Here is a 26,612-nt window from a genome sequence, read left to right as displayed (position 1 = left end):
GTGTGTGTGTGTGTGTGTGTGTGTGTGTGTGTGTGTGTGTGTGTGTGTGTGTGTGTGTAAGGAAGAGAGAGGAAAAGTAAATAAATGAGCGGCGATCTGTGAGTGACTACTTTCCCACTGTGTGAAGTGAGGGCAGCACACTATACGAGAGAGATAGCAGTAAGGTCAGCTCCACCTTCACAATGCTAAAGGCTATGATATGCGAACATGCCTGACAGTAGGTGCTTCATCACACAGTGGCAGCTTGACACAGGAGCCTTTTCTCTTGATTAATCCCCTCTGCTTGCATCCTGCTATGAAACACGCTGCATCTTTATAGTATTGGCAAACCATAATAACACAAACTGCTTTTCATTTTGCAATTAATCTGTAAATCTGTGAGAGGAGGAAAAAAGAAAAACAGCTTGTGCCTTGTCTTCCACTCCCAACATATAAATGTGTGATTTATTTTCCATGCAGATTTTCATTTCAGGATCTCATCAACAAAAGTGATTAGTTCAATAACTTTAAAATATGCTGCAAGCTGGTACATTAAATTTACTGTAAACCGTGTCTTTAAAGAGAAAACATATCTGTTTTGAATTTGCATATTTTTCATTTACACCCACTTTCTCTCTGGAATGAGTAGACGAGAAAAGTTTAGCTGACAGCAACACATTCCCAAACTGCCACTGAAAATAACTTCAGCCCCTCATCCAATGAACCATCACCTTGTTGATGAAACACCTCTACCATGCTTGTGACATTCTCACTTTCATGGGCGTGCACTCTCGTTTTGCCAAACATCGCTACAGAGCATGCCTAAACATTTCCCATGCACTGTTTTCTTCATGACGCTCTTTCACTCTCAGAAAGCCAATGAGCCATCTAATGCAGACTGAAAGTGGCGGGGTCTGCGGGGGTGTGGTGTCGGTGGCAATCGACTTTCCCAGGTAAAGTCAGCGGAGCAGCCAACAGATTTCTCTCCGACATACATTTTCATTTTGATGACTGTGGATTGCCATCGCGCTGCCGCTGTCTTGCCTCCTCTCAACTTCACTTCATCATTCCTCACGCCCATAAGAAAGGTTCATTTCCCCTGCCCCATTTTCCTAAAGGTGAGTTTACCCATCAGTCACTCTGGTAGATGCACTCCAGTGTTTCCCATTTGCATTCTGAAGGCGAAGACAGATACGGGCAGGATGGTGCGTACACACTGTTATGACCCAACAAAGTCAACTCACTGGGAGGTGATGTTAAAGCGCTGATTTAAGAAAGCTGCCCACTGCCGCAGGGGAACATAGTAAAACATGATGATGGGGCATGGGGCGTGATGTTTGTGAATGTCATTTAAGGAGGGCTAATGGCTGCTGTCTCTTTGAAAGGTAGATCGATACGGTAATGAGGAGACGGAGGCACAGGCGTAATCACCGAAAGCCCAGCGGTGCTGAAACCCACAGAATAAAATAGATTCGGGTCTTGGAGGGCGTCAGGCTGAGTGACGCGTTCATTTGGACACACTTGCAACATCTTGCATTTTCTAATGGCCTTAATGTCAGTAGGCACTTTGTTTTTTTTTTAATATTTTACGATTTTCACATCCAGTGCTTGCTTATGACTACTTCAGAGGGCTTTTGTTAAATCTCAAAATCTCATAGTTTAGAAAAAAAAATGTGATCTGACACGAGACCTATAAACAGCAAAGGTTTTTGAAATTTCTACACATTAGCCACAAAGGAGGAGATATGGGAACATCCTAACAAACCGGACAAACCAAAGGCCAGCGACAAGGACCGGTAACAGTGATTAATTTGAAAGATTAGTACATCGTTTAAGGTTTAGAGAAGATGCAAAGTACACGTTACTGAAGCTCATGCCTGGTGGATTTAAATGGAATTTCATTAAAGCTAAAAGAAAGAATGATGACTTTTACAACTCCCACTGGCAGCGTTTTTACAGGCAGACATTTTACACTAATGGCTTGAATATGAAATAGTGACCCCATCACGCTAAGCTCGTTTTGAGTAAATTGAGCCCACTGGTAAAATAACCTTTAAAACGGTGTCTGCTAAATCTGTTGTTCTAGCCTCTTACAGCAGGGCTTCTTAAAGTTTTTCAGCATCTGGACCAGAAGGAGAAATTTAGTCTCATGCCCTCAAACCCAAGCTCATTTGGAGAGATTGCTGTTCTCATTTTTGTGATTACAACGGCAGGGACGTGACCCATTTACCGGATAACTCTTGGTTTAAGAAATGCCTTCCAGGTATATGTCACAGGTTGAGCTACAATAGGAAATGCTGCATTCATAATTCATATCTGTACACTAAAGTGTTTCCTAACAACACCAAATCCAGACACTGAGCTGGTGGTGTCACAGCACATTCACAACGAACACTGAAACATCTAACCATTAAGTATAGGGAAGGAAATGCATGGTACCAGTGACCCTGATCTGGAATAGGACACACAAGGACTGTACTGGTTGTAATACTGGCGCAGTGTGAGTGTCAGCACGATGCGTCTGTGAAATCCATCTGTTTCTGGCCATGAGAGGCTAACTGAAGCGAACCAATGGAGTGAGACCTGATTTGGTGTCAAACGGAGTACTTGGATGAGGCAGCATGTATGGATATGTTGTGTGTGTTTGTGTATGTGTGCATGTTTTGGATCCTGTAGTACAGCTTATGGTGTTTATGTGCATCCTAGTGAGATCTCACGCTAAGAGCCAGGTTTGAGTCACAGTTGCTGGACAGAATGCAAAGACTGGACGGTGGGCAGATTTTGCATGGTGAAAAAAAAGGTTGTTAATGTTGTGACTAATCTCAAAGACAGCTGTGATCTGACCTCATATCCATATGTCAAACCTAAAATTTGCACAATCATGTGAAAGGATAGAATAACAAGGACTGTGATAAGCAGTTCGTAAGTATCACACAATTACTGAGACAGAATTATTGTCTCGCTCACAGTAACTGAGATATGTTTAACATTTTACACTCTAGTACTTTATAATAAAGTACTAGAGTGTAAAGTACTACTACTACTACAAAGTGCTACTTCTAGTACTTTGTCTTGGAACAACTGTAGCCACACGATTTCCTTAAAGTATTCTGATTCTGATTAAACTTGAGTCCCGTTTTCGTAAAGTTTACCTGAGAATCATGGAAAAGTCCAGGATTCCCAGTCATAGGGAAAAGTATGAATAAAAGAAAAAAAACACAAGATAATAATGACTAGTTACTGTATAATATGGATACAAAGCACAAATCATTATGGAACAGCTTTTGATCATTTTCAGGATTTAAATTACTTAAACATCAAAGACTAAGGAAAACTTGGAAGCGTGGAGGCGTACAACCTTTAACTGCCAACTTTTGATCAACTGCGGACTCAATAAAGTAATTAAACGTGACAGCATGTATAGTTAGACAGTAAAAGAAATTAAGTGTGTGATACTATCGGCTTCTGGCTCATGCACTGTAAAATGTCACTTACAATAAAGGCTCCTATTGTCAGCAGGCAGGCGAGGAGGGCAGATATTTAGCCTGAAATGATGAATTGATCTCAGTTAACTTATGGACGCAGGACAACCCAGAGGTTGTCACTTAATGATAAATGGACGTAATACTGAGCAACGGGGACAGCAAGTCAAGGACTTGGGGCGGGAGACTTAACACATGATGGATGATAATCTTGCATACCATGTGGCATTTATGCAAGTGTGATGGGTCGTGTGCATGTGTGTGTTGGTGTGTAAGTCTACAAACAGTGGCTGCTGTTTTATGTAAACTTAAAATCTACATTGTTGGCTGCGATAACCGCAGACAGCAGATTTAAGTGCCTGTTCCACAATGGCTGTGTTAATGGTCTTAACACTGGAAGGTTGCATTTAGAACAAATTTAGACACATGCATACATGTACAGTACACATGAAATAAAAAATATATAACAGCATAAGTGCATATAAATATAGGACTGCAAAATGTGCTAATACATACCTACTTTCTGTACCTAAACAGTATAGAAGAACTGGGACTGAGGTATGAGGCATGCAGTGCTATGAAAAAGTATACCACATGATTCAGTAGCTTTTAGAACCACATTTAGCAGCAATAACGTGAAGTAATGGTTTTCTGTATGACTCTTCTTTAGAACATTGCTTCAGTTCATTCAGGTTTGTGGACATTCGTTTGTGCTCAGATCCCTTAAGGTCCCACCACAGCAGGACCACAGCAGTCTAGACCTCAAATAAGTGGAGGTCTGGACTTTCAGTGGGCCATTGCAATGCCTTGATTTTGTTCTGTTTCAGCCATTATCATTGCATGACCCAATTCAGATGTCAGACAGATGGCCTCACATTTGACTCAAGAATACTTTGGTAAACAGAGGAGTTCGTGGCTGACTCAGTGACTGCAAGGTGCCCAGGTCCTGCGGCTTCAAAGAAAACCCAAATCATCTCCCCAGTACCACTGTGCTTGAGGTATGACGTATTTGTGTTGATATGCTGTGTTTGATTTTCACCACAACTGATTCACGTTTATGCATTATGGCCAAATATTTTCACTTTGGTCATGTCTGTCCAAAGGACGTTGTTCCAGAAGTCTTGTGATTTGTTCAGATGCATCTTTACAGACCCGAGATGTGGTGCCATGTTCTTTTTAGAGAGAAGAGGCTTCCTCCTGGGAACCCATCCAAACAAGCAACACTTGTTCAGTCTTTTTTCTTAATTTACTATCATGCTTCTTAAAGTCTACTGGCGATTTTTTTTTCCATTGTATTAACACACACCTGCTGCTCTCAACTAGCAAACTGCCCAAACATCTGCTTTCACAGAGGTGGACACAATTGCTGATAATCAGTTAATCAAGCACATTTGATTAGCAGTACCTCGGTGAATCTTACCCTGTTAATTCCAATACAAGTAATAATGTTTCATGCAGTTTTTTATAGGACAGCACAGAGTTTAGAGAAACAAATTTTACATATATACATATAAAACACAAGTTTCACTCACCCTTCCCTGTTTTCATCTTCATCTGCATTGGAGAGCAGCTGTGAGCCAGCCAGGGAGAGGTCCAGAGCTGCAAGGGGCAGATCTCTGTAGCCAAAACTCACCAGCTGGACTGGAGGAGCCAAGCACTGGTTCTCATCCTCCACCGGCTGGGAGATGATCTCCAAATCTGACAGACCTGCCTGCTCCACTTCACTAGTTACATGCCAGCAACAACAAACAGACAAATGACATGCACACAGACAAGCACGCAGTGGAGAAAAACAGAAAAAGACAAGCATTATTTGAGAAATGATCACATTTTTCAGATACCTTTATCAAACTCATAATTTTATCATTGATGGCAAAGAAAAATTTACAGAGAAAATAGGCAAGGTTTGTTGAAGACCTATATGTATGTATCAAAAAAGTGGTCCAATTAAAATAATAATAATAATAATTATTATTATTATTATTATTATTATGCTGCCCAGCAGCTTCACAAGGAAAACATTCTTATTTACTGTAATGGCATTAGGGAATAAGCATAGGGTTGGGGAGGTTTAACACCCACGCAGCACCAAAGAACGACTACAGTATGTACTCCACTGTTAAGGAGCAGCAGAGATACAGGTGCCCCTTCCTCCAAAAGATCACTGAAAGTTTGAGTGGCTGTCCTCAAACTGGCTTACTATATAATCTAAACAGCTGAACAGCATTTAAGTAATGAGCAGCTGGGCACTAAGAGGTGAATACTGACTTTTTACTTGTATTTTCTTTGTTTGTTTTTTTTATAGTGGTACATGACTGAAACCATACAAATGCAAATGCTTGTCCCAGTTGAACTTTCAGTTGCTCCCAGATTTACTTTGCACTTTAGTTTATTTTTAAATTTCAATAAGCACAACTGTTTTGAACATAGGCTACAGTTCTCCTTCTATCAGTAAAACTGCATTACCCAGATTACAGACATGTATAAATATTTTTATCACAAAATTGCTGAACAGACAACAATAACAGACAATTGGTGTGACAACTGAATAAACAATTACTATAAATGAAACTCCCCCCCAAAAAAATCTTGAACACTTTCTAAGATATCTAAGTGCCACAGATTTTATCAGTCAGCAGTAAGGGCTTTGAACAATTTGATATTCCTTGCAGCCTCCACGGGGTTCATTTCAGCACCCGCATCAACCCGGAGTCTTAATATCTGAACACATCTTGGGTGTTCGGTTTAAGGCCAGCAGCATGTAGCCCAGCGTGCCCACAAGCCCCAGTTGTGTAAAAGCTGGGCCATCTCAGCAGAGCGTGTAGGTGAAAACAAACGCTGAGTGCAGCTGCAGACTGACTGTGTGTGCCCTGTGGTGTGTATTTTTAGACCAGAGCAGATGCTGGTGTATCATGTCTGCTGTGACGTCACTGCCTCTCTCTTTGTCAGCTGAGTGGATCCCCACTCTCCTTCAAACGTCAAAGGAAGTCAGAAAAAAAGGTGAAAGGCAAGGGGGAAATAGAGGAGTGGTGTGAGTGTAAAGAAACCAGGGGTTATTAAAAAAAAAAAAAAAAAGCTCAATTACGGCTGGAACCAGACAGGCACAAGAAAAAGTGACAAATGAGGATGGAAGACTAAAAAGGCTCAGGAGGAGAACTAGAAGTGTCGAAGCAGATGTAACACAAAAGTAAAAGCGATAAAAAGGAAGCGAGGTAGAGAGAAAGGGGTCAGGATGGAGACGCGGGGAAGGAAGCCTGACAACAGAAAGGGCAAAGTGAAAAAGGAAACGGTAATGTAGAGCTGATAAGTTGATGAGGAAAAGAAACAATGTGGTAAAAGTAAAGGCCCCTGTGCTCTATTTCACCAAGGAAGAGAAATGAGGACAGAGCAGGAACAAACTGAGGGAAAATGACATCCATCTTTTTAGGCTCTCAAGCTGGTAGCAACGTGAGAAATTTGGCCACTAAGCACAGGACCGACACTGAATTCTCAAAATTTTGCTGCAGAAGCATGTGATACTAACAAACATAAACCATCGTATGTCATGGTCTATTTCCGCCTACTCTCTATTTACATCATGGCTGACGCACTCAAAAAAAATTAATTGTTGATAATGGTTGTGTGGCCTGGACTCGGATTTCATACTGTAGAGACTCACAGTTCCTTTTTAAACACTTTACAAAGTAGTACAAGAGACTTAAAAAGTCCACAAAGTAGATAATAAGTGGTGTTGTAGAGTGGTTAAGCAGAGAACAGTGCATGAACACAAATCCTTATTTTATTCTTTTATTTATTGGTGGGAGGGGTGTAAAACAGAGGGGGGAGCTGTGGGGGGGTGTTTTTTTATTTTTTTTTTTTGTGTTTTTTTCTACCTAGATTTTTTTACTACTGAATCATACTGGCAGCACTGTTTGGGGCGATCGTGGCTCAAGAGTTGGGAGTTCGCCTTGTAATTGGAAGGTTGCCGGTTCGAGCCCCGGCTTGGACAGTCTCGGTTGTTGTGTCCTTGGGCAAGACACTTCATCCGTTGCCTACTGGTGGTGGTCAGAGGGCCCGGTGGCGCCAGTGTCCGGCAGCCTCGCCTCTGTCAGTGCGCCCCAGGGTGGCTGTGGCTACAATGTAGCTTGCCATCACCAGTGTGTGAATGGGTGGATGACAGGTTGTGTAAAGCGCTTTGGGGTCCTTAGGGACTAGTAAAGCGCTATACAAATACAGGCCATTTACCACTGTTAATAGTGGCAAGCTAGGATATCATTGACCTCTGTTTTTGTCAGTTGCAAATTTCAAAATAAGAAGTTCAAGATTTGCGGCGTGAACTGGGTCAATTTAGTTAACAACTTAAATCAAATGTCCTGCTCCTGCTTTTTTAACATAAGCCGTGGCTTTTGTTAAGTGTATTTTTAGTCAGATAATACATGAAAGTTTTTCAGAAGAAAACTTGAAACTTTCTTGCATCTTTCTAAGCCTGGGTTCTCAGTGGCAGTCTCTGGTAACATGTTGTGTGGCCTGCAAGCACGACAAGGAAAGACTCCACCACTGTGTATTTAATTCATTCAACAGTCATGTCATATTATAACAGCACAGAATGAAGCCAACGGATCATGTCTCTTCAGTATTAACACTTCTGTTCACGCCATCATTGCAGACTCAACAGTGCCAACATACACAAATACAGCTGGAGTCAGAAAAAAAACAGCCACTCAACTAAAGGCTGAAAAACCACAATGTAGCACAACAATTACACCTGCCAACATAAACCACCATTGTATAAACAGGAACATTACAAACACTAACTAAAAGTGACTGATGCATTTTTTTTCTGCCTCTCTGTGTTATGTAACTCAGTGGCTCCGTAGTGTAGTGGTTTACATATTTGACAAACAAGTGAAAGGTCTTTGGTTTGATTCCAGGAGGATCCACAAATCACTTTAGGGTTCGATCAGAGAAAGAAATCTGGCATAAAACATTTGCCAAATCTAACATGAGGCTGTGGCTGCTGTGGCGAACCCTTGTGAGAGGGCAGCAGTCCAAAATAGCTCTCTCTAAACTGCCATTCAGCACCCAGAACTTAGAAAACCATGCTCTAAATCAACTTTTCAATCAGTTTCCTGTATTTGAAGTTCTATTTCATGTGTAGGGGGAAAGAAGGAACTGCAAGAAATGAACTTGATAAGTCTGCAAAAGAACAAATCTGTCCACTTGTTTCCCCGTGGATAAGCATACATGGGTAGTTGGTAATAAATCTCTGGCTGTCGAGTTAGTAGCTTATCAGCATTCTTTAGGGCCTTCCGCATATCTGCATAAGACCAACACCATCATTAATCAATGCTAGCATAATACACCAAAGCTAATTATTAGAGAACTACTTTAATGTAGTTTTAAACAATAGCTCTTTGCTATAAGGTTTGGTGAAGACATATACATTTCCTACATACTGAAAGGTATGCAGATGTAATGCCCAAACCCACCATCTGATTTATAAAAAATAATATTAAATAGGGCTATATTTGTATCACCAGTACAAATCCAACTGGATTACAGTGCTACACCAAGCTGTTATCAGTTTGTTGCTTCTTAAATTATGTAACTGTAACATTAAAAAAGCACCAAACTGGAGTGTTTTTTGACACATAAACGTAACAAGAGAGTAACGAGAACGTTTGGAAACTCAACCACTCACACAGAAGTTGAATGAGTTACATTTCTCGCCAGGAGGTGTATTCTACAAGGATTATTTATGGGGGATGTGATCAGTGACCCCAAAACGCTTTGTCTGTGTAAACTGAGGTTCTGGGAAAGACAGAAATAGACACCAGTCACTCGGAATAGATCATGATGTGTTTTTTCCACAAGGCCTGAATATAAATTACTTAAGGAATAAGTGAATCTTTGAATCTCCTTTTTTTTTCATTTAATCAAACCAAATTAGAGGAGAGAAGAAAGAACAAAAACTTTTGCCAAATTCTTTTGATGTAGGCAGGAAGTCAGTAAACCACAACCAGATGAATTTTCCAAGCAGCTGTTCAAGCAGAAGTAGTTTGTTTGACTGATGAGAAGTTACAACCAGGAGCTAATAGATACCAGAATAATGCACAGACAAGTTTTTATGTTGATACTGATATAAATAATGGTGAAGCCTTCTTTAATAAAAAATAAATAAATAAATAAATAAAGACCAGAGTTTCTGGGAGTTTCTGAGAACAGTGTCTTTGGTTTTTCATTATTAAAAGGCTTCACTTTCTAGAAGTGTTATTGCCGTCTAGTCTCAAAGCAGCTGTCCTCATCCCAATTTGAAGGGATGATTTCCCTTGGCAAGAGGGCCTTGCATTACTTTGACGATATTTATTCTTTATAGTTATGAATATATGGACTAGAGGTTATTCTGTTATTTTGTTGACTCGTGTTCAATAATGCAATATGTTTTATATGAGTGAAATATATGGATATTACATCATTAAAAATGAATAACAGACAACAGCTCTTTCTGCCCTGTTCATAACATGGCATGACTTTGCTAAAGACAAGGTACAGTACACGTGTAGGGACATAAAATAATGAACGACTTAAAGGAACAACTGTGAAGCAGCAGATGCGTTAAAATCTGAACATTCATTAAGTTTCAAAAATGGAGAGAAGTTTTTATGTAAACAAGTTTTCCAAAAGTTGGGAAAAAAAGCACAAATATCTATAATCATCCATAATCCATATCCATAATTGTAAACCTGGGAGAAGTTAGCAGATGTTTGCCTGAAGACCAGAGATTACACTTGGGTTTTGGGTGTTTTCTTTTTTTTTAAAGGAGAACATTTGTAATGCAACATCATCGTTACTGCTCTGTGACCAGTGTTGCACTAAACCCCAATGAGATGCATTGTAGGGGGGGTTTATCATCCATTATAGCACATGAGATGGAGTATACTGTTGTACTGTAAAAATGTATCTATATGCCTCAGTGACAAAATCCTGCAGGCATATTTTACTTTGAGGCTGGATATGTTCAATATGATACCGTAGTGTGTAGGTCTGATAGTTGTTTTCTCCACTCTTTTCCTGCAAACAACATCTCATCCATACCACCTCTCATCCACAGTACAGCAGCAGGTTTGGCTGTTTTCCCAAACAATCAGGACCATACACATAACTACTCATGACAGACACAAGCTGTCCAGAGCCTAGCGGCCCATGTGTCTGGTGCTCTGCCTGGCTGGCAGTCAAGATATCAGGAAAAGGTGCTGACCCAGGCTATGGATTTCCACAATGTTCAGCAATTTTCATATCTAAGGGAAAGGGCTTTATCGTGAATTTTAAGATTTTTTTTGAGAAATCTTTTCATCTTAGTTTTTCCTGCTTCACTTTGTGAAACTTAAAACCTTCCTGTGCATGTCATCTATTATAGTGTATGCCCATTTTATTATATTTATCTGGACTGGAAGAGTGAAAAAAAAAGTGGACCAATTAAGTTTACATCATAGACTTTAACAGCTTTAATAATTACACATATTACATAAAGAATTTATTTATCTCCTTGCGTAAAATGTCGCTTTGCTGCAGCTTTATTATAATTGTTTAATATTAAAGATGGTAATGTCTTCAGTGTATTAACATGAAATCCAATGAACCCGAAAACCTAAAAGGCAAATATACCTCTGTTTCTATCCAAGTGCAAAAAATAAAAAAAAATTCTGCTGTCTTTAATACAAATACTGACCTTTCCAGATAACCATGACGCTCTTATCTAACAGAAAGGGGCAATTGCAAAATTCTGAAATTATTTCATGGAAAGACTAACAAGACTGCAAACTGCAGAAGAGTACCCACAGGAAAGGAGTGATATTCAGGGGAGCAGGTCTCCCTGAGGGTGGCAGATAAAATTAAATAGTGGATTGTGGTGTTGTGGGCCAGGTATGAAAGGTCGTTGTGTGACAAAAGCTGCTCAAGGGATTTCACTGAGCAAAACATAAGGTCATGTTAAGTAACTGTGGGCCGGCGGCACCGAAGAGTGTTGTTCCTCAAACATGTGAAAGCGTCTCACTCATGAGCCTCAGTTTGCTCATTAGCAAATGTTAGCATTTTATTACACCAAACTAAGATGCCATGTTAGCATTGTGAGCATATAATAACATACAGAAGTCAGCATTTAGCTCAAAGCATAAACTGAAGCGCTAATGCAGCTGTAGATAAATTGCTCTTGTTGAAATATCTTTGTCCCGTTCCTCAAGAGCTTCCCTTCCATAAAAGTTTTGAAAAATAAACAGATAAATAGACTCAATTCGATTTATAGAAGATGGGACACCTCTGGGCTTGAGGGACTTTGGGGTTTCTCTGCAAAAAAAAAAGCTTTAAAATGTATGGAAGCCTACACTTAGAATCAATTTGACTTTAAACTCGCTTCATAATTGCATTTACTTTTTTGCAACTTCAATAAATCATAAAGTCCAACTACAAACTCTGAATTATAAGAAATACAATCTACTCTGTTCTGAAAAACCACCACTACATTAGCAGTGATAAAGTGTTGTGGTGTTATTGGATTCGACATGTGCACAGGTAGTATGTAGTACGGAGAAAAATGTTGCCATAAAAATGGGAATTTGTGAAATATATGTCCAACATTGCTGTGCTTTACTGTGTTGATATACAGTGTAAACATACGCATCTATCAGTAAAATGAAACATAAAAACTGTAAGCCATCATTTCAGCGCAAACATTACATCAAGCACAGGTGCTACGCTGCCTATCACCTCCCCTCCAAAGGCCCAGTGGCAGCTTTGCAAATACACAGTCTGGGGGTGTAGAGAAAATATATAAACATCCAGGCGCATTTTATACAGAACCACACTCCACTCAGTTTATGGCCTCGGTGGACTACAAGATCAACACACACATGTTAGACTGGGTTGTTTGAGGCCAACGCCTGAGGATCTAAAATACTCCCAAACTTGGCCAGAACACTGAAGAAAAAGCAGATGTTCACTGCTCTCACCAGCTGCTGTGGAGAACTTTGGAGAAGCTGGGCATCATTGTGTATTAGTGTTACAGACTCATCATCTCACATGAGTCTGGAACAGCCAGCTGTAGAGTATTTCACAAGTTATGTCCTGTAGTAAGACACAATACTTGAACCATATATATGTCTACATAAAATATATTCCATACTAAATACAACACAATATAGGCTTTTGCTTCCAAGACAGCAAAGGTCTAATGATGATTTTTAATGTTGACTCACAGACAAAGTAATATGCATAAGGAAAAAGAAAGACAGAATTTATGATTCTGGCATCATTCAAGCCTTTCCAAAACAACAATGCCAACAGCCACCAGTCATTTCAAAGCAGCAACTTTGCTAACAAATCTTGGTGTTTAACAAAACGTCGAGCTTGTAGTACCTGTCACTTCTGCAGAATTTACAAACTGCCTTGGGTAATTTCCTAGAAAACCCAATTCAACTTCCAGAAAAACTTGCATAATTTCATGCCAGTGGATATTAATGAAGTCTGCCAGGCACATTAGCTCATTAATAATATTGCAGATTAACCTATGATGAATTGGAAGACTGCACAATGGACTGTTCTGGCCCTGCTGTGACCAGTCTCTTATCTGACCTTTACAGATACAAGCAGCAGAAGACACGGGAGACACAGAGACCCTTGTGGGGCAGGACTAAGACAGCAGATGTCTCCCTCATAATGGAGAGGTCCATGGACCTTTTTACACTGTGTCAGTATCCAATAATAGATTGTTTTAATTTCTACAGACACTTGAAGGAAAATTGGTCTTGAAAGCTTTAAAGGCTGGAAACACGGAGTTCTGTAGACTCGTAAAGCTGATTTTAACAGTGGTTTCTTCTGCACTGCCAAACGTAAGAGAAATCATAGGAGTGCATTTGATGTGTCGCCTGTTCATGAAGTATAGCTAAAACAGAAGAAACACTTGTGTCTTTTTATTGTGTTGTATTTAAATTGCAAGGGGTGAACCATATTTACAGGAACAATTAATGCACCATGTGAATGGAGATTCCATGACCCAGATTTGTTATTGTGCATAGGTGCATATAACATCAGTATAGTAGAATGAAGGGATTATAAGGTCAAAGGCAGTGTTTCTTCCAATAGCCCAGAAAGATATGATGAGCATATAAACTCCCACCCTCCAAACTAAAAAAGAAAAACTGTACAGCCTCTCCAACCTCCCACTAGCACTGCATTAACATCAGTGTAAACAGCAATGGGGTGAGAAAGATGAATGGTCCCGTCGAGCTTCAAGGAACCCTCAAAGTTCCAAAGGGGAAAATCTAAACTAAAATGTAGTTTACTGTATAAATTATTTCCACAAAGTGAGACTCTGTGAACATGAGCACATCTTTCTCTAAAGCTTCAGTCAAGCTACAAACCTCGAGCATTGTTAGGTGAGAAAATATGGAACTGCATCAAAAATAAAGCTGTGGTGGAAAGTAAGTAACTAGATTACACTTTTAGCTTCAATTCAAGGGGCGTAAGAACGAAATACAGCAAGTCTTTAGAAATTATGGAACTTTTAGTACATTTATGTACATATTTGTTAGACAAACTAACATAATTTTAATATTTAGGATTGTTTCTACACTCGGATTAAGAGAGAGTTAATGACCGCCTGAGGAAAGAACACATGGACACCACCAGATCTCCTCCATTAGGATGACGCAGCCACCTTCAGTTGCTGCTTGTTTGTGGGTCTTTCTGCTCTCTGCTTTGTATTTAATAACGAAAAAGCTACTTTCTTGGGTTGAGATCAGGTGACTGACTTTGCCATTAAAGAATAGCCAATTTCTTTGCCTTAAGAAACCCTTGAGTTGCTTTTGCAGTATCCTTTGGGTCATTATATAGCTGCACTGCAAAGTGGCATCCCATCAGTCCAATCAAGCCTAATTTGTCTGAATCTGAGCAGAGAGTATAGCCTATACACTTCAGAATTCCTCCTGTTCCTTCTATCCTAAGTCATAACATCAGTAAACAATAGTGACCCTGATCCACTGGCAGCCATACAAGCCTATGCTATAACATTGCCTCCACCATATGTGACAGATGATGTGGTATGCTCTGGATCATGAGCTGTCTCTCCCCTTCTCCGTGCTTTTCTCGGTGTAAGTTTTTGGTTTTTATCGGGTTTACTTTTTTATATATGAATTTGTGTATTTTATAATTACTGCTTGCTTTAAATTTCGCTTTAACTTAAACCAAATTGTTATGAAGCTGAAAAGATGTGCTAATGTAGAATCAGCCTTGCAAATTTGCCTGAAACATAAATGTAAAAAAATCCGGTGACATCTCATCCTTAAAAATTAAGATGAGGTGGTGAATAGTACACAAGTGGCTGGATGTTAAGAGCAATAAAAATATTAAATTTTTTTCGTTCTGCCTATAACATACTGCGTAATCATTAGTTTCGAGTGCAAATGTGGGCCACAGTCATCTGTTTTAGGATGCGTTTCACCTTAAACACAACATGAGACAGCACTGCTACTGAGAGCTGCTGAGCTGTGCTTCATATGGGACCATCAGCAGAACCGGTTCTCTCAAAAAAGCGCAAATGTAGCAAAGCTTTAGAGCTATTCATCTAGGTCAAGAGAATAAATGCAGTTGGTTACAATGAAACAAATTACAGAGTCATACTACCAGCAGAATCATGAAGTGACACAGAATAATGATTTTCAGCATTCTCCCATATCTCTTACTTTGCCTTCACACATTCAAAACATACACACAGGCTACAGCATGTTCCCTCAGTAATGCATCAGCTGTTCTTAGTACACAGGTTGAAGAGGGAAGATTAAAAAGGGAAAGCTTGGAGAAAACTGGGGGTGGAGATGTATGCTGAAAGAATTGTGGTTATTTGTAATGGTCACGGGGCACAATCAAGAATATAGCGGATGTTGCTCCACAGAAGATATTAACATAGTGACCTGCGTTTAAGGTTGTAGAACAGACGCTCTACAGTCAGCATTGTGCAGGTGTGTTTGCATGAATCTGCATTTCAGCATGTGCCTGTGCATTCAGAGTGAGGAGGGTCAGAGATACCTCAACGGGCGCAGTGTCTGAGTGAATAAAGATCATTATTGTAGAAATGGAGATGGAAAACCGGGAAATGGCAAAAGAGGAAATCTAAAAATTAAAAATAAAATAAAAAATGGGCACATTGGGAAAATAAGAAGAAAAAGGAAGAGTGATTAAAAAAAAGTCTTATGTCCAGCTGACACAGTGTATCGTTTTTGATGATTATTTTTCTGTCATTTAATGACACTTTGATTGGGGTTTTTCTAAGACAGGAAATGTGTAGGAGTTCAGTTTTTTGGTATACCAGTTTGCAAATTTAACAGATAATGAGGAAAAAATAAAAAAATCAATCAGTGGTCAAAATTGTGTGTACGCTGTACTTACTCAGAATTAGCCATGATCCTGGGTGATGGAGGAGATAGAGATGTGGTGGAGGTTGTCAAAAGGTTTCCACTCACTTCTGTCTGTTTTAGTGCTGCAGGTCAACTTCCCACCTGAGAGATGCTGCTTTCATGCTGAACCCTGAGAAGAATACATTCATTACAGTACAGTACATAAAGTATGCAAGTATCCTTTTTAACAACTTATGGATATAAGTGTAAATGTATGTAAAATCAGCCACACCTCAAATTTCGAAATTGTGCACGCACACTGTTAAACACTCTAATAATGCCAGTTTTAACACTGTCACAATTTTAGTGCACTAATTTATTTACAGTTTACTTACTCTAAATTGTCGTCTTTCTTTAATGCCTTGGAAAATTTTGAAATTTGGCAGCTTGCTTCCAACACATAACTCGTGGCCAACACATTTTATTATAGTGATCTGACATTTGATAGTGTATCAAACTGGCTTTCCAAATTAAGCTTCTTCACAACATAGTGATAAATATCTGTTGTGCAAGGCCTGCAAGTTTTCAAAAGTGGCAATCAGATTATAATATTTATAAATATTAATAATCTGAAGTCTACATTTTGTGCGGTTATTTAAAAAAAAGACTAGCAGAATCTCAAAAGAATACACAGTAAAACTTGTGCAAAAGTAAACTTTTGCTCAGTCATAAAGCTTTTATCTTCTCTTCTCTCTCAAATATTTAGCACTCCAACAGAGTTGGAAGCATGTCAGACTTCCCACGCTCCATCAGAGTAATAATAGCACCTGATATAAACCTGCACTGATTCACTTGCTGTCATGAGAGAAACTAAATGACAGTTGTGTGTGCAACTACTAACAGATCCACTCTGCACTTACATGAATAATGTGGCACGAAGGACCTACCTGTGTGAGATTTACATTGTTGACGGGTAATTGTGCCTCCCGCTGCCCCCTTGCTGATAGAAATGTCTCTCTCGGCGGTGATCAATGTAAGTGAAGCAGCAGCAGGCTCGCACGGTGTGTAGGCTGCAGCTATCCTTAGCACTTTTGCATTGGACGAGCACCACCACCGCCGCCGTTGCTGCTGCTGCTGCTTCCGCTGCTCGGATTTCAGTGCAAAACCAAAGAGGGGCTGAAGCTCAAATGCAAGAAGCATCGTCACTCGGCAAGATCATATTAGCTGTAATTGTTATCAGAGCGGTGAAATAACGGCCCTTTAAGTGCAGCCTCCTCCTCGCTGAGATTGATGAGGCTTGATCCAGATCCAGATCCAGGTTCCGCTCCCCAGCCGAGGGTTTCCCCGGCGAGCGGAGCGGGGAACCCTGCGAGGGGAGCTGTCCAGGTGCTGAAGCGAGCCCCGATGAAGCCTCGGGTCTCTAACGACCCCCTTCCACAGCTGCAGCCGGGCAACGCGAAGCGAATTTCATCCAAAGGCCACCAAAACATTGACGTTTTTGTTCCGTAGACTGACAGTAGCCAGCGAATCGTGTGACATTTGCATCGCTCCGGTCACGACATAGCAGTCTAAAAATGTTGGCCGTGGGGTGGATGTGTGTGTGCGCGCGCGTGCGTGTGTATGTATGTATGTGTGAGAGAAAAAGAAAGCCTGAGAGTAATTTTTCTCAATTCCCGAATGAGGCCAATTTGAGAGCGGATTATCGCCACAGATGATTTTATTAGCTTTACGCCTGGTTGGTCGTCCCTCTCCGTGTCATGAGCGTTTTTTATGGTTTCCCAAAATAAAGATACTATGGGAATATAAATTGCCTTTACAGCAATTGGCTTAACCGTTTGTCATTCATCGGGATTAGCCAGTCGATGGTTAAAGCGCACATCAATCAGACTGAAGCGTCTCTTCCTTTATTTAAACACGCCTGGACGTGGGCTGCTGGAGATGTTATAGGCTGAGGCGCAATTTCAGGGTGTGCGCAAAAAACGAAAACCGGTGATCTAAATTAACTGTAGTTAGCCTGTAGTTACAACCGAAGACGGATGCTTAGCACCCAGTGGGCTCAAAGGCTGTCTTTCAAAGATTCACAGTGCGTTCAAAAATAGTGGGTTTAAGAAAACAAGATAACAGATATCTATTTATATTGTTTTTGGGTGTAATTTATTGAGATGAGCAAAAGAGATATGATTTGGCACATTTAGAAAAGAACTTCAACACCAAAACAAGTTTGTTCATTAAGCCATTTAGATTCAGTTTAATTTCTTCTCCAAAAACGATTAAAGATGGGGGAAAATGAACAAAAAGAGAAACACATCAACTAAGCTGCAAATAAAGTCTTTCAAAAAGTAAAAAATAATGTACATTTCTTGAAAACATCCACTTTTTGCTACAATCATTGCAGTTTTTACAGAAAACGTAAGCCATTTTTCAACGTACAACTACCTGACAAACACATTATAACTTGGAAATTGCACCTTTATCTCAGTTTGGGTTTTTTTTTCAAAGCAACCAGAGAATGTATTAAAAGACAGGGCCATCTGAGGAAAAAGCCAAGATGTGTATAACATTACAGCATCCTAAAGTATTGTACAATTCTGACAGCTTTTCACATTTCTTCAATTATTTCCAACCATCAACACCTGCTTTATAAAGTCAGAAAGTGCAGGAGAGCCAATACTAAAAGTAAGTAGGTGTCACTTGCACACCCAACAGGGCAGCTATTTGGTCCCATTCTCTAGGAGCTTAGTTAGCTGATGTGACTTTAAGCCCAACAGCTGGGAGCAGGTAGTAGCAGATGTAACTTAGGGTGGGTGGGTGGGTGGGGGGGAGACAAACTGTATTTTCTGGACCCAATTCAATAATTGTGAAACCTATCAGTATGAACTTGTAGGCTACAGTGGCGTGTACATTATCCATTGGTAAGACAGATGTGTAAAACCATGGCTGGATGTTTTGAGGAAGGCCCAGAGTCATCACATGAATTAAAAGTGCATTTGCAGAATCATGAATATTAAAGTGCCCCAATTATACCCCAAGTTTTTTTGTTTGTTTGTCTTTTTATGTATATAATGGTTTTCAAAGTTACCGGGAGTTACACGTTCCCATAGAAAACACTCCTACTGAACTTCCTGAAACTTCTCCTTTGCAGGCCAGGCTTTCTTCAGTGACTTATCTATCACTATGGAGCACAGTGACACAGTACCAGCCTGGCTGTCTGACCCAGCTAAGCTAACCATGAGCAAAGTGCACCAAATGATCCAATGATGGCTACAAATCCCAATAAGATTAAATCCTTTCCATATTTTTTCTGGTTGTGCTGCCATATAACAAAAGTGAATATGAAAGTGTGATGCAAACAGAGCCCATCAAGTAAAGTAGGAATTCTCAAAGTAATTTTCAGCTAGTCGTACTGCACTGCTAAAATACTGATGCTATAGCAGCAATTTGAAAAAGAAAAAAAAAAAGCATTTACATACGCAAGTTACAGAAAACAGATGTGTTGTGATTTCAGTTATTTACATATAAAATGATCATTCACAAAGAATGTCAGAACCTCTTCATAATGTGGCTAATACTTTATGTTGCTCTGTGTGTACTAAGCACGCCCTCACGTTCATAGTGCCATCTGACCAATCAGGACCATCTGGGATTCTCCTAACAAACTATTAAAGATATGAGGTAAGAAACAGTTCTGCAGCACTTCATAGTGCATGTGAGCCAATTCCTTCAGATACAAAGTAAACATTCCAGTTCCTAAGTGAGCATAATAGGGGCCCTTTTTCTTGCATTTTATTAAATGTGCTATATCACATTCTTCCGAGTTTGTATTGTTATGTTTGAACTGTATGAATGCACTGGTTTTAATATAAAGCCTGGGTTTCCACACAGTCTCCAAGGGATACTATGCCACATGCTGCCATTACACTGAGGGTTAAAAAGATTACTGTTCGTCTTTATGAGTAGAAATAGTGACAGCGATATTCTTCTATGCTGTACCGTTACTCTGTACACAATGTTTGTTGCTCTCGACTGCTGTTACAAACAAAAGCATGACGTGTCATCTTTCATCCTGTGTGTTGACCGTTGCTGCGGGACATTCAGCCTAGATGGACCAGGGTCATGACAGTAGTGTACTCGTGCTGCAGGTTGTCCGTGTCAGTGTCACACAGTGTGTAGTCATCTTTTATGATTCGGTCGCAGCCAATCTCGCCGTTTCCAAACAGCCCAAAGAGCGGGGTGTTGGGGAACACCTTGCGGAAAGCATCTGCCTCGACATTGCTCTGGTTGTTGTAGTAGTTCTGGCCTCTCCCCACGCAGGCAAACATAAATCCCAGGGTGTTTTTCTCTGGAATTTTGGCTGCCTTTAGTCGTCGGATTGTGGCTTCAGCCGCTTTTGCGCTGATGACGTCTTCCTCCAACAGCACAGATGCCCCCTGAACTTTAGGCCCACTCAGGGCCAGGCCTATCACACCATATGAACCCTGGCTACAGCTACAGAGTGAGAGATCATGGAAAGTGTGAGTATTGTAGAGTGCATACTGAAAAGGCTATTCATAATTTACCTCAGACACTACCAGTTAATTATCAAAATCAATTACATCCTATTGGTAGTGAGATAAAGGAGATACCCAATGGAGAAATATAGATGTCAAACTTCTGTTTTGAACAGCTAATATTTACCCTGTAGCAGTAGATCGTGATTGTTGTCTCTGAGTGGGGGCAGTCAATTATACTCTTGTATTTTTCCATATACAGACTGAAATACCATTTGATAAACTACCACAGGATCAGACCAAAAATATTTGCAGGAAATCCACTACATTTACCCCATAAAATATCTAGTTTACACTCGGGAAATTAACTCACCAGTATCTGGAAGGAGCGAAGGCATTCTCTACCAGGCCTCCAGCAATCAGAGCTTTGGTCTTCGAAAGCGGCTCTAGTATCTGGTTAAGGAAGCGTGCGCCTCCTGGTTTATATGCCTCATAGAAGAAAATCAGTATCACACGTAGCTCTGGGTTGTCAACTAGTCCTGGAAAGAAATAACAAAACAAAACATTAAAGATTTTATTGAAGTTTATATTATTGAATACCTAACAAGCAGGTAGTCGATGCTTACCTGCTTCTTTAAGGGCTGTCGGGGAGATGGTTCTCTTACAAAAGTGAAAAGGCTGGATCTGGACACCCTCAATAGCTGGAAGCATGATTGCAAAGCCAGCTCCCCCATCTTGGTACTCCTGGGGAGGGTTGCCGCAAGAGCCGCTGGGTGTCACTGTACAGAGAGCCAATCATGAAGCACCATAAAAGTATAAGTTTTTATGCATGTTTTAATGGATTATTTGTTAACCAGCATCAGCAGCATTGTTTATCCTTATACTTAGTTATAGATGTACTGAAAACTCAAATGTTTAAAAAAGAAAAAAAATATTGAGCAGAGGTATGACACAAGAGGAAACCAGTGGTGACCTACTAATGAAGGAAACAACCCTTAAAGCTTTACAGTTTTTGACAATTGATATTACCATCAATAGAACCAAAGAAGAAATTAACTAAAGCCACCTCAAGGAAAATCTCTTTCATTTTTCATTTGAAGTGAGAAGTTCACCAAATGTATCTAAAGTTTCAAAGAGTCACCATCTAGTGGCTATGAGAGGAACTGCAGCTGGTAGTGGATTCAGCACTGAACTGGGTGTGTGCTACAGGGGTGAGAACCGTTTTAAACATAGAACCAAACCAACAAAAATTTATTTCAAAAACTTTGATTTAAAAAACATGAATCAAAGGGACATGTGGATGTGTTTCCATGCAAATACATGACGTTGTGCTGCCATAAATGCACAGGAACACTACACAAAGAGGAATCCTCATTCACCAATCCTAAAAAAAACTTTTAGTGCTGCTGAGCAAAACAAACGGTGTATGAGCTCAGTTGTACATCACAGAAACCCTTTCAGCATTTCGAACAGAAAGCAAACAAATTTCTTCACCATGCACTTTACTCTGATCTTCTATTGCGTTACAAACAGTATTCATAAAGAATGAAAGAATACTGCATGTGTCATCTCTGTAATTCATACAATCAGCATCTTTATCAATACGGATAAATAACTAGCTGTAATCTGGGCAGTGTTACTACACAAACTCTCAGCCTTATCTGATTAAAGATCTAATTTAGTTGAATTAGCTGGGCGTGTTGACCCTGTGGTGACCTTAGGCTACTATATCACAAAATGCGAGTGTTATCACAAACGGCTGAGGCTTCCATTAAACCTGATAGACGATGGGAGCCTGATAAGCCATCATCTTGAGGAAAGAGAACATGGCTGATGGAGTGTCACTTCTGCAGAGGGTTGTGATTATATAGAGAAATGGGGAGCACAGCATCAGGCTGACTAGGCAATCTATCAGCGAGAGAGGCACAGAGATGCAAGCCACCAGTGGTACTTTCTAACTAGGCAGCAGTGGTGGGGATTAATGCGAGTCCTCCCTGCTGATATATGAAGTATTCTCCTTGAATATGCTTGAAAAGTGGTTAGCTTTCATATTTAGAGCATGGTAGTATATTAACCAAAAGCCACATTTGTATCATGATAGCTTTGAAACTCATTAAAAATAATTTTGTTTTATATCAAATCACATGATTTATTTTGGTTTGAGGGGGAAATTTTATTTTCTTCCTCATAAATGAAGAAATATGAGAGACAGAAATAAGGAACACTTACAGACTATTCCTGGTGTAGCAACGCCCATGACATCACAGCCTCTGGGGAAGAGCTCGTTCAGTTCTGCGTCGAGACTGTTGCGACTCTTTTTTGCTTAAGTGGGGAAAAAAAACATGTTAATGAGAAGAAAGGCCACACAAGTGTACTACTGTGGAAACACTTTACGTTGTGATTAATACCATTAGGGCAGCATGTGATATATGTCCATTTTGTTTTATAGCATGACGATTCCAAACATACAGTCTGAATGACAAAGCATTAGCCATAGCAACAAAGTGGACTAAGAGTCTCCAAGTCCACAACTGCTCTGCTGCAGGGCTCTTTGCCCACCTTGTTGTTCAAAACTTTTGGGGATCTGGGTTTTCAGGCAGTGGAAGTCTGTGGAATTTTCTGTCACTACATTTACACTGTACAGACTTTACTTATTCTTTTAAAAACAACTGAAGACATTTTTTATTTATACAGATAAGATTTTAATTGACTCGCTGGTTTATGTTTTATTCTATTATGCTTTATATTGTTTTTGATATGGCTTTTTATTTTTTGTACTTCATCGTAAACAAGTCCTGACTTGTGTCCAGTTTGTTTGACACCGCTGAAATTGCTCCTTAATAGTACACAGATTATAAACTGACTAGTCTATTAATATTATTTAGAATATCCCATCATAAAATGAATTTTTGATTTGACTAAATAATAAACAATACGAAAACACTACGGATGCCATATAAGTGACACATCATATACTATCATTTACAGGAGTGTGCACGGAGCCTGAGGAAAAAAGCCTTGGTTAACAAAGATAAGTAAGCATCAAAATAGTTTTTTCTAAGATCCAGTCACACAGCAAACATTTTTCCCCTAGTGACCACCACCTGCTAATGAAAAATGTGTATTCCCCAACCAGTTGCAAGTAGTTGTGGGAGACTGCTAGCAGTCGCTAAAAAAACAAAAAAAACAAATCAAGTCTTTAAAGCCTTGTTTATGGCAGCCCAGAGACCAGTCAGTCAGTGACCCCCCTCCTGATAACCAGCAGTCACCAGTGAAATAATGTATTCCACAACTAGTTGGTGAATGGTTGCTGAAAGTTCTTGACACTCGCTATCATAAAATTGGCCACAAAGAAGTTAACAGCTCTGCTCCAAAAACCTTGTTGTAATTGTTCTGGTGACTAGCAGGTTACTGTAGTCGCAGTAGTAGTAGTTTGCATAGAAGACGAAGACTTGTCTGTCAGAATTTCCAAAATACTTACCAGGCAGTAGTGAAACTGTAACACAAACCATAAAAAGAAATGCTTTTCTCTGTTAAAGTCACCATTTTCATTGGTTTCAGGGGTAATGCACAACTTCCATGCAAACTAGGGCAATCACAACAAGGTTTGTGGTGCAATTTCACCCAGTGAGTGCAAGCAATCACACGCCAACCTGTTGTGGAATACACAGTTTTTCCCTATGGACGGGAAAGGTTGCCATTGGCATCAAGCGATCTCTAGGCCTGTGTGACTAATGGGAGAGGAGACAGAAGATAGTGGACCTAAATCCATAAAAGAACTGTAATTAAGTTATCTAAGATGCTTTGAACAGCTTCATTTAACCTGTTAGCAGTCGGACGTACCGCCCACGGTACATTGGATGGTTTAGGGGACTAATTGTAAATTTGTAGGACTGCTAAGGGGTTAAGAAACTGGGCAGGTTTTTCACCCTCCAAAAACTGTTCAGGGTGCAACAGTTTTAAAGTTTTCTAGAATTCAAATAACAATGTTCTCTGTATGCTCTCTTCAAACAAACGCTTCTAAAAAACATGTGCAACGTTGTCTATATGGATAGAATAGGTGCACCTCAAATATCATTTCAAGGAAGTATGGCAGGTAATTAAAGATGCCAAACAAACACTAGCCTGCAAATGTTTATACAAACAGACTTACTGTTACAAAATGACACTAAAATAAGCTCTTATTAGAAGTACTTATTTATAGAATATGTTGTAAAGACACTTCTGCTTTCCTAGAGGATTATGCATTTGCACCTTGCAGTTAAGTCAATAATAATGTATGAGAGAGTTGTGCCTTAAGGGAAGTATACAGTTTACAAAAGAAATATATTTTTATACCAACCTTTGTTCTGTTTGTAGCAAAAGGCTCCTCCATTGAGGATCTCAGAGTCTGCCATTACCAGAACTGTTTTAGGCAGCAGGTATACTTTCTGTAAAATTATTTCAATTAGAGTTTTTAGAAAAAAACAGTTCCTGATCATACCCTCCTGAGAACCAAACAATAAAGTCTCTTTTAGCTTAACTTTTTTTTGTGTGATATCCTGCCTCTTTGGAGCTAAAAGAGGTTACACAAGCACATGAGATATCATTGGAAAGGCCACGATGTCCTCTATTCAGTACATCAGGACATAGTAGGGTAGTTCAAATAAGTCAAAAGATATAGACCAAAAACAACCCTCCATTACAGAGAACATAAGTGAATAGGCTGGGTCTCAGGAGGATATGTATAACACAAAGTTCATATCATAGCAATCTTAGTAGCATAAAGGCTACATATCTTTTGAGATTCTCCACTTCAACTTGAAATCTTTAATACTGCTTGCACGTGCGCATTTGTGATGCTCTTTGGATTTTCTCCATTGTGTCAAAAATGCAACCCTATAACTTAAATTCTATGTTGGGGTTGAGGATGAAGTTGTAAGTAGCCAAATCTATCAGGTAAGGTGACCACAGTTCAGATTGTTTGGAGCAAATGTTCTCCCTGAGACACCTCTGGACGTTACAGAGAAATTCTCTGAGGTATGCATAATAAGGAAGGTTCCTGGCTTGATGCAACACCTTTTTGCTTGAAGACAGCAGGGTGTTCCAGGGAGGACAGCAGGTTGGTGCCTGCTTATAGCAGGAGATCTAGCTCGCACCAATGTGACTAGAAAGGAGGGGGTGGGGTCAGTTTGATACAGATGTTAATGTACGGCCCATAGTGGGCCCATGGTGAACTCTCGGGAAGCGTTTGAAATAAAGCTGAACAGCTTTGCAGTGGATAGCTGGCAAATTTTTTGCGCGATGGATAGTTTACTCAAGGAGCATATAGGGTACTGGTATGCTGTTTTAAAACTATTAACCAAGAGCTGTCTACTCACATTTATCTTTAACGTTTTCATTTAGTGTCACTAATTATTTAAATACCATTCTATGAGAGTTTTACCTCCACTTCTTCGGCCAAGATGCTATTGAGGGCATGGGACTCCGTGCTGGGATGTCCAGAGGCCGACACCCAGGTCAGCTGTTGCTGAGTCCTAAGCACTCTGCGAGCACAGTTTCTCCAGAGTCTGCACACACTGAAAGGGTAAAAGATAAACTCTGTCTCACTTGCTGACCAGGCACAATCGCTTAGTTAAAAAAAAGAAAAGAAAGACTGAGCTCGTCTTTATATCCAGGCAGAGTAGCTGAAAGCAAGCCCTTGTTTAGAGTCCAACAGACAATAACAACCGCTAGGCTAGCTGCTGCTTTAGCTCTTCCGTAAGTTTTTGCGTCGGAGTTTCACTTCTATCGGCGGCCATTAGCGTTAGCTCACAGTGATGCGTACAAAGATCAGCCACCTACCTCGCGAGCTGGAGAAGCGATTTGGTTGGTATGAACGTAAGAATCCTCTCCACCACTTCCGCAACATTGCTGAGTACGTACTCAGCCTTAGAATCCGGAAAAAAATCAACAAAATCTGAGTTCTCGCTCATGTTTCGCTCTGTAGTAGTCGTGAGACTCACAACACAGACTCCAACTACGAACTTCGACCCCTGCACTCCCACCGCTGTAGAGGGATAGCCTGTTTATTGGCGCCTCCCTGCGGCGAGGAGGAACTATAGCAGTTAAGGCACCCCCACAGGCATGTTGATCCAACACATAATCAAACCTTAAATAATTGGATGATAAAGATGATTTAATTTATTTTTATTAAAGGTACAATTCGGGCATTTTCATCTCTAGACCCATATGCCTTTGGATGAGAGCTGTAACAACAAGTTTAGGGAGGTCCAGTTGCCTTTTTCCCCCCAAGCTAGAAAAGTTTAATCTTGTGTTTG

At 40.1% G+C, this 26,612-nt stretch overlaps 2 protein-coding genes across 2 annotated transcripts in view; both read right to left on the bottom strand.

Annotated features, from left to right (window-relative positions):
• LOC102210915 (transmembrane protein C15orf27-like) overlaps positions 1-17,628 on the bottom strand; it is a 46,346-nt gene extending 28,718 nt beyond the window's left edge. Inside the window, exons 1-3 of the mRNA XM_005733365.2 lie at positions 16,774-17,628; positions 15,879-16,016; positions 4,994-5,185 (exon numbers count right to left, since the gene is read on the bottom strand). Coding sequence (XP_005733422.1) covers positions 4,994-5,185; positions 15,879-15,892 — 206 coding nt within the window. The 5' untranslated portion in view covers positions 15,893-16,016; positions 16,774-17,628. The remainder of the gene's footprint in view (positions 1-4,993; positions 5,186-15,878; positions 16,017-16,773) is intronic.
• Positions 17,629-19,584: 1,956 nt separating this feature from the next.
• Positions 19,585-26,348, bottom strand: fbxo22 (F-box protein 22). The gene is made up of 7 exons (XM_005733357.1): positions 26,137-26,348; positions 25,739-25,871; positions 24,656-24,743; positions 22,543-22,635; positions 20,940-21,092; positions 20,687-20,852; positions 19,585-20,311 (listed from the first exon to the last, which is right to left on the bottom strand). The coding sequence occupies exons 1-7, from the start codon at positions 26,265-26,267 to the stop codon at positions 19,918-19,920; spliced, it is 1,158 nt and encodes a 385-aa protein (XP_005733414.1). The 5' UTR covers positions 26,268-26,348; the 3' UTR covers positions 19,585-19,917.
• Between the last annotated feature and the right edge of the window lie 264 nt (positions 26,349-26,612).

The sequence above is a fragment of the Pundamilia nyererei genome, unplaced genomic scaffold (assembly GCF_000239375.1).
Source record: "Pundamilia nyererei isolate P.nyererei 1_Seehausen unplaced genomic scaffold, PunNye1.0 scaffold00051, whole genome shotgun sequence".
NCBI classification, from domain to species: Eukaryota; Metazoa; Chordata; class Actinopteri; order Cichliformes; family Cichlidae; genus Pundamilia; species Pundamilia nyererei.
This window is presented reverse-complemented; position numbering and strand designations above follow the sequence as displayed.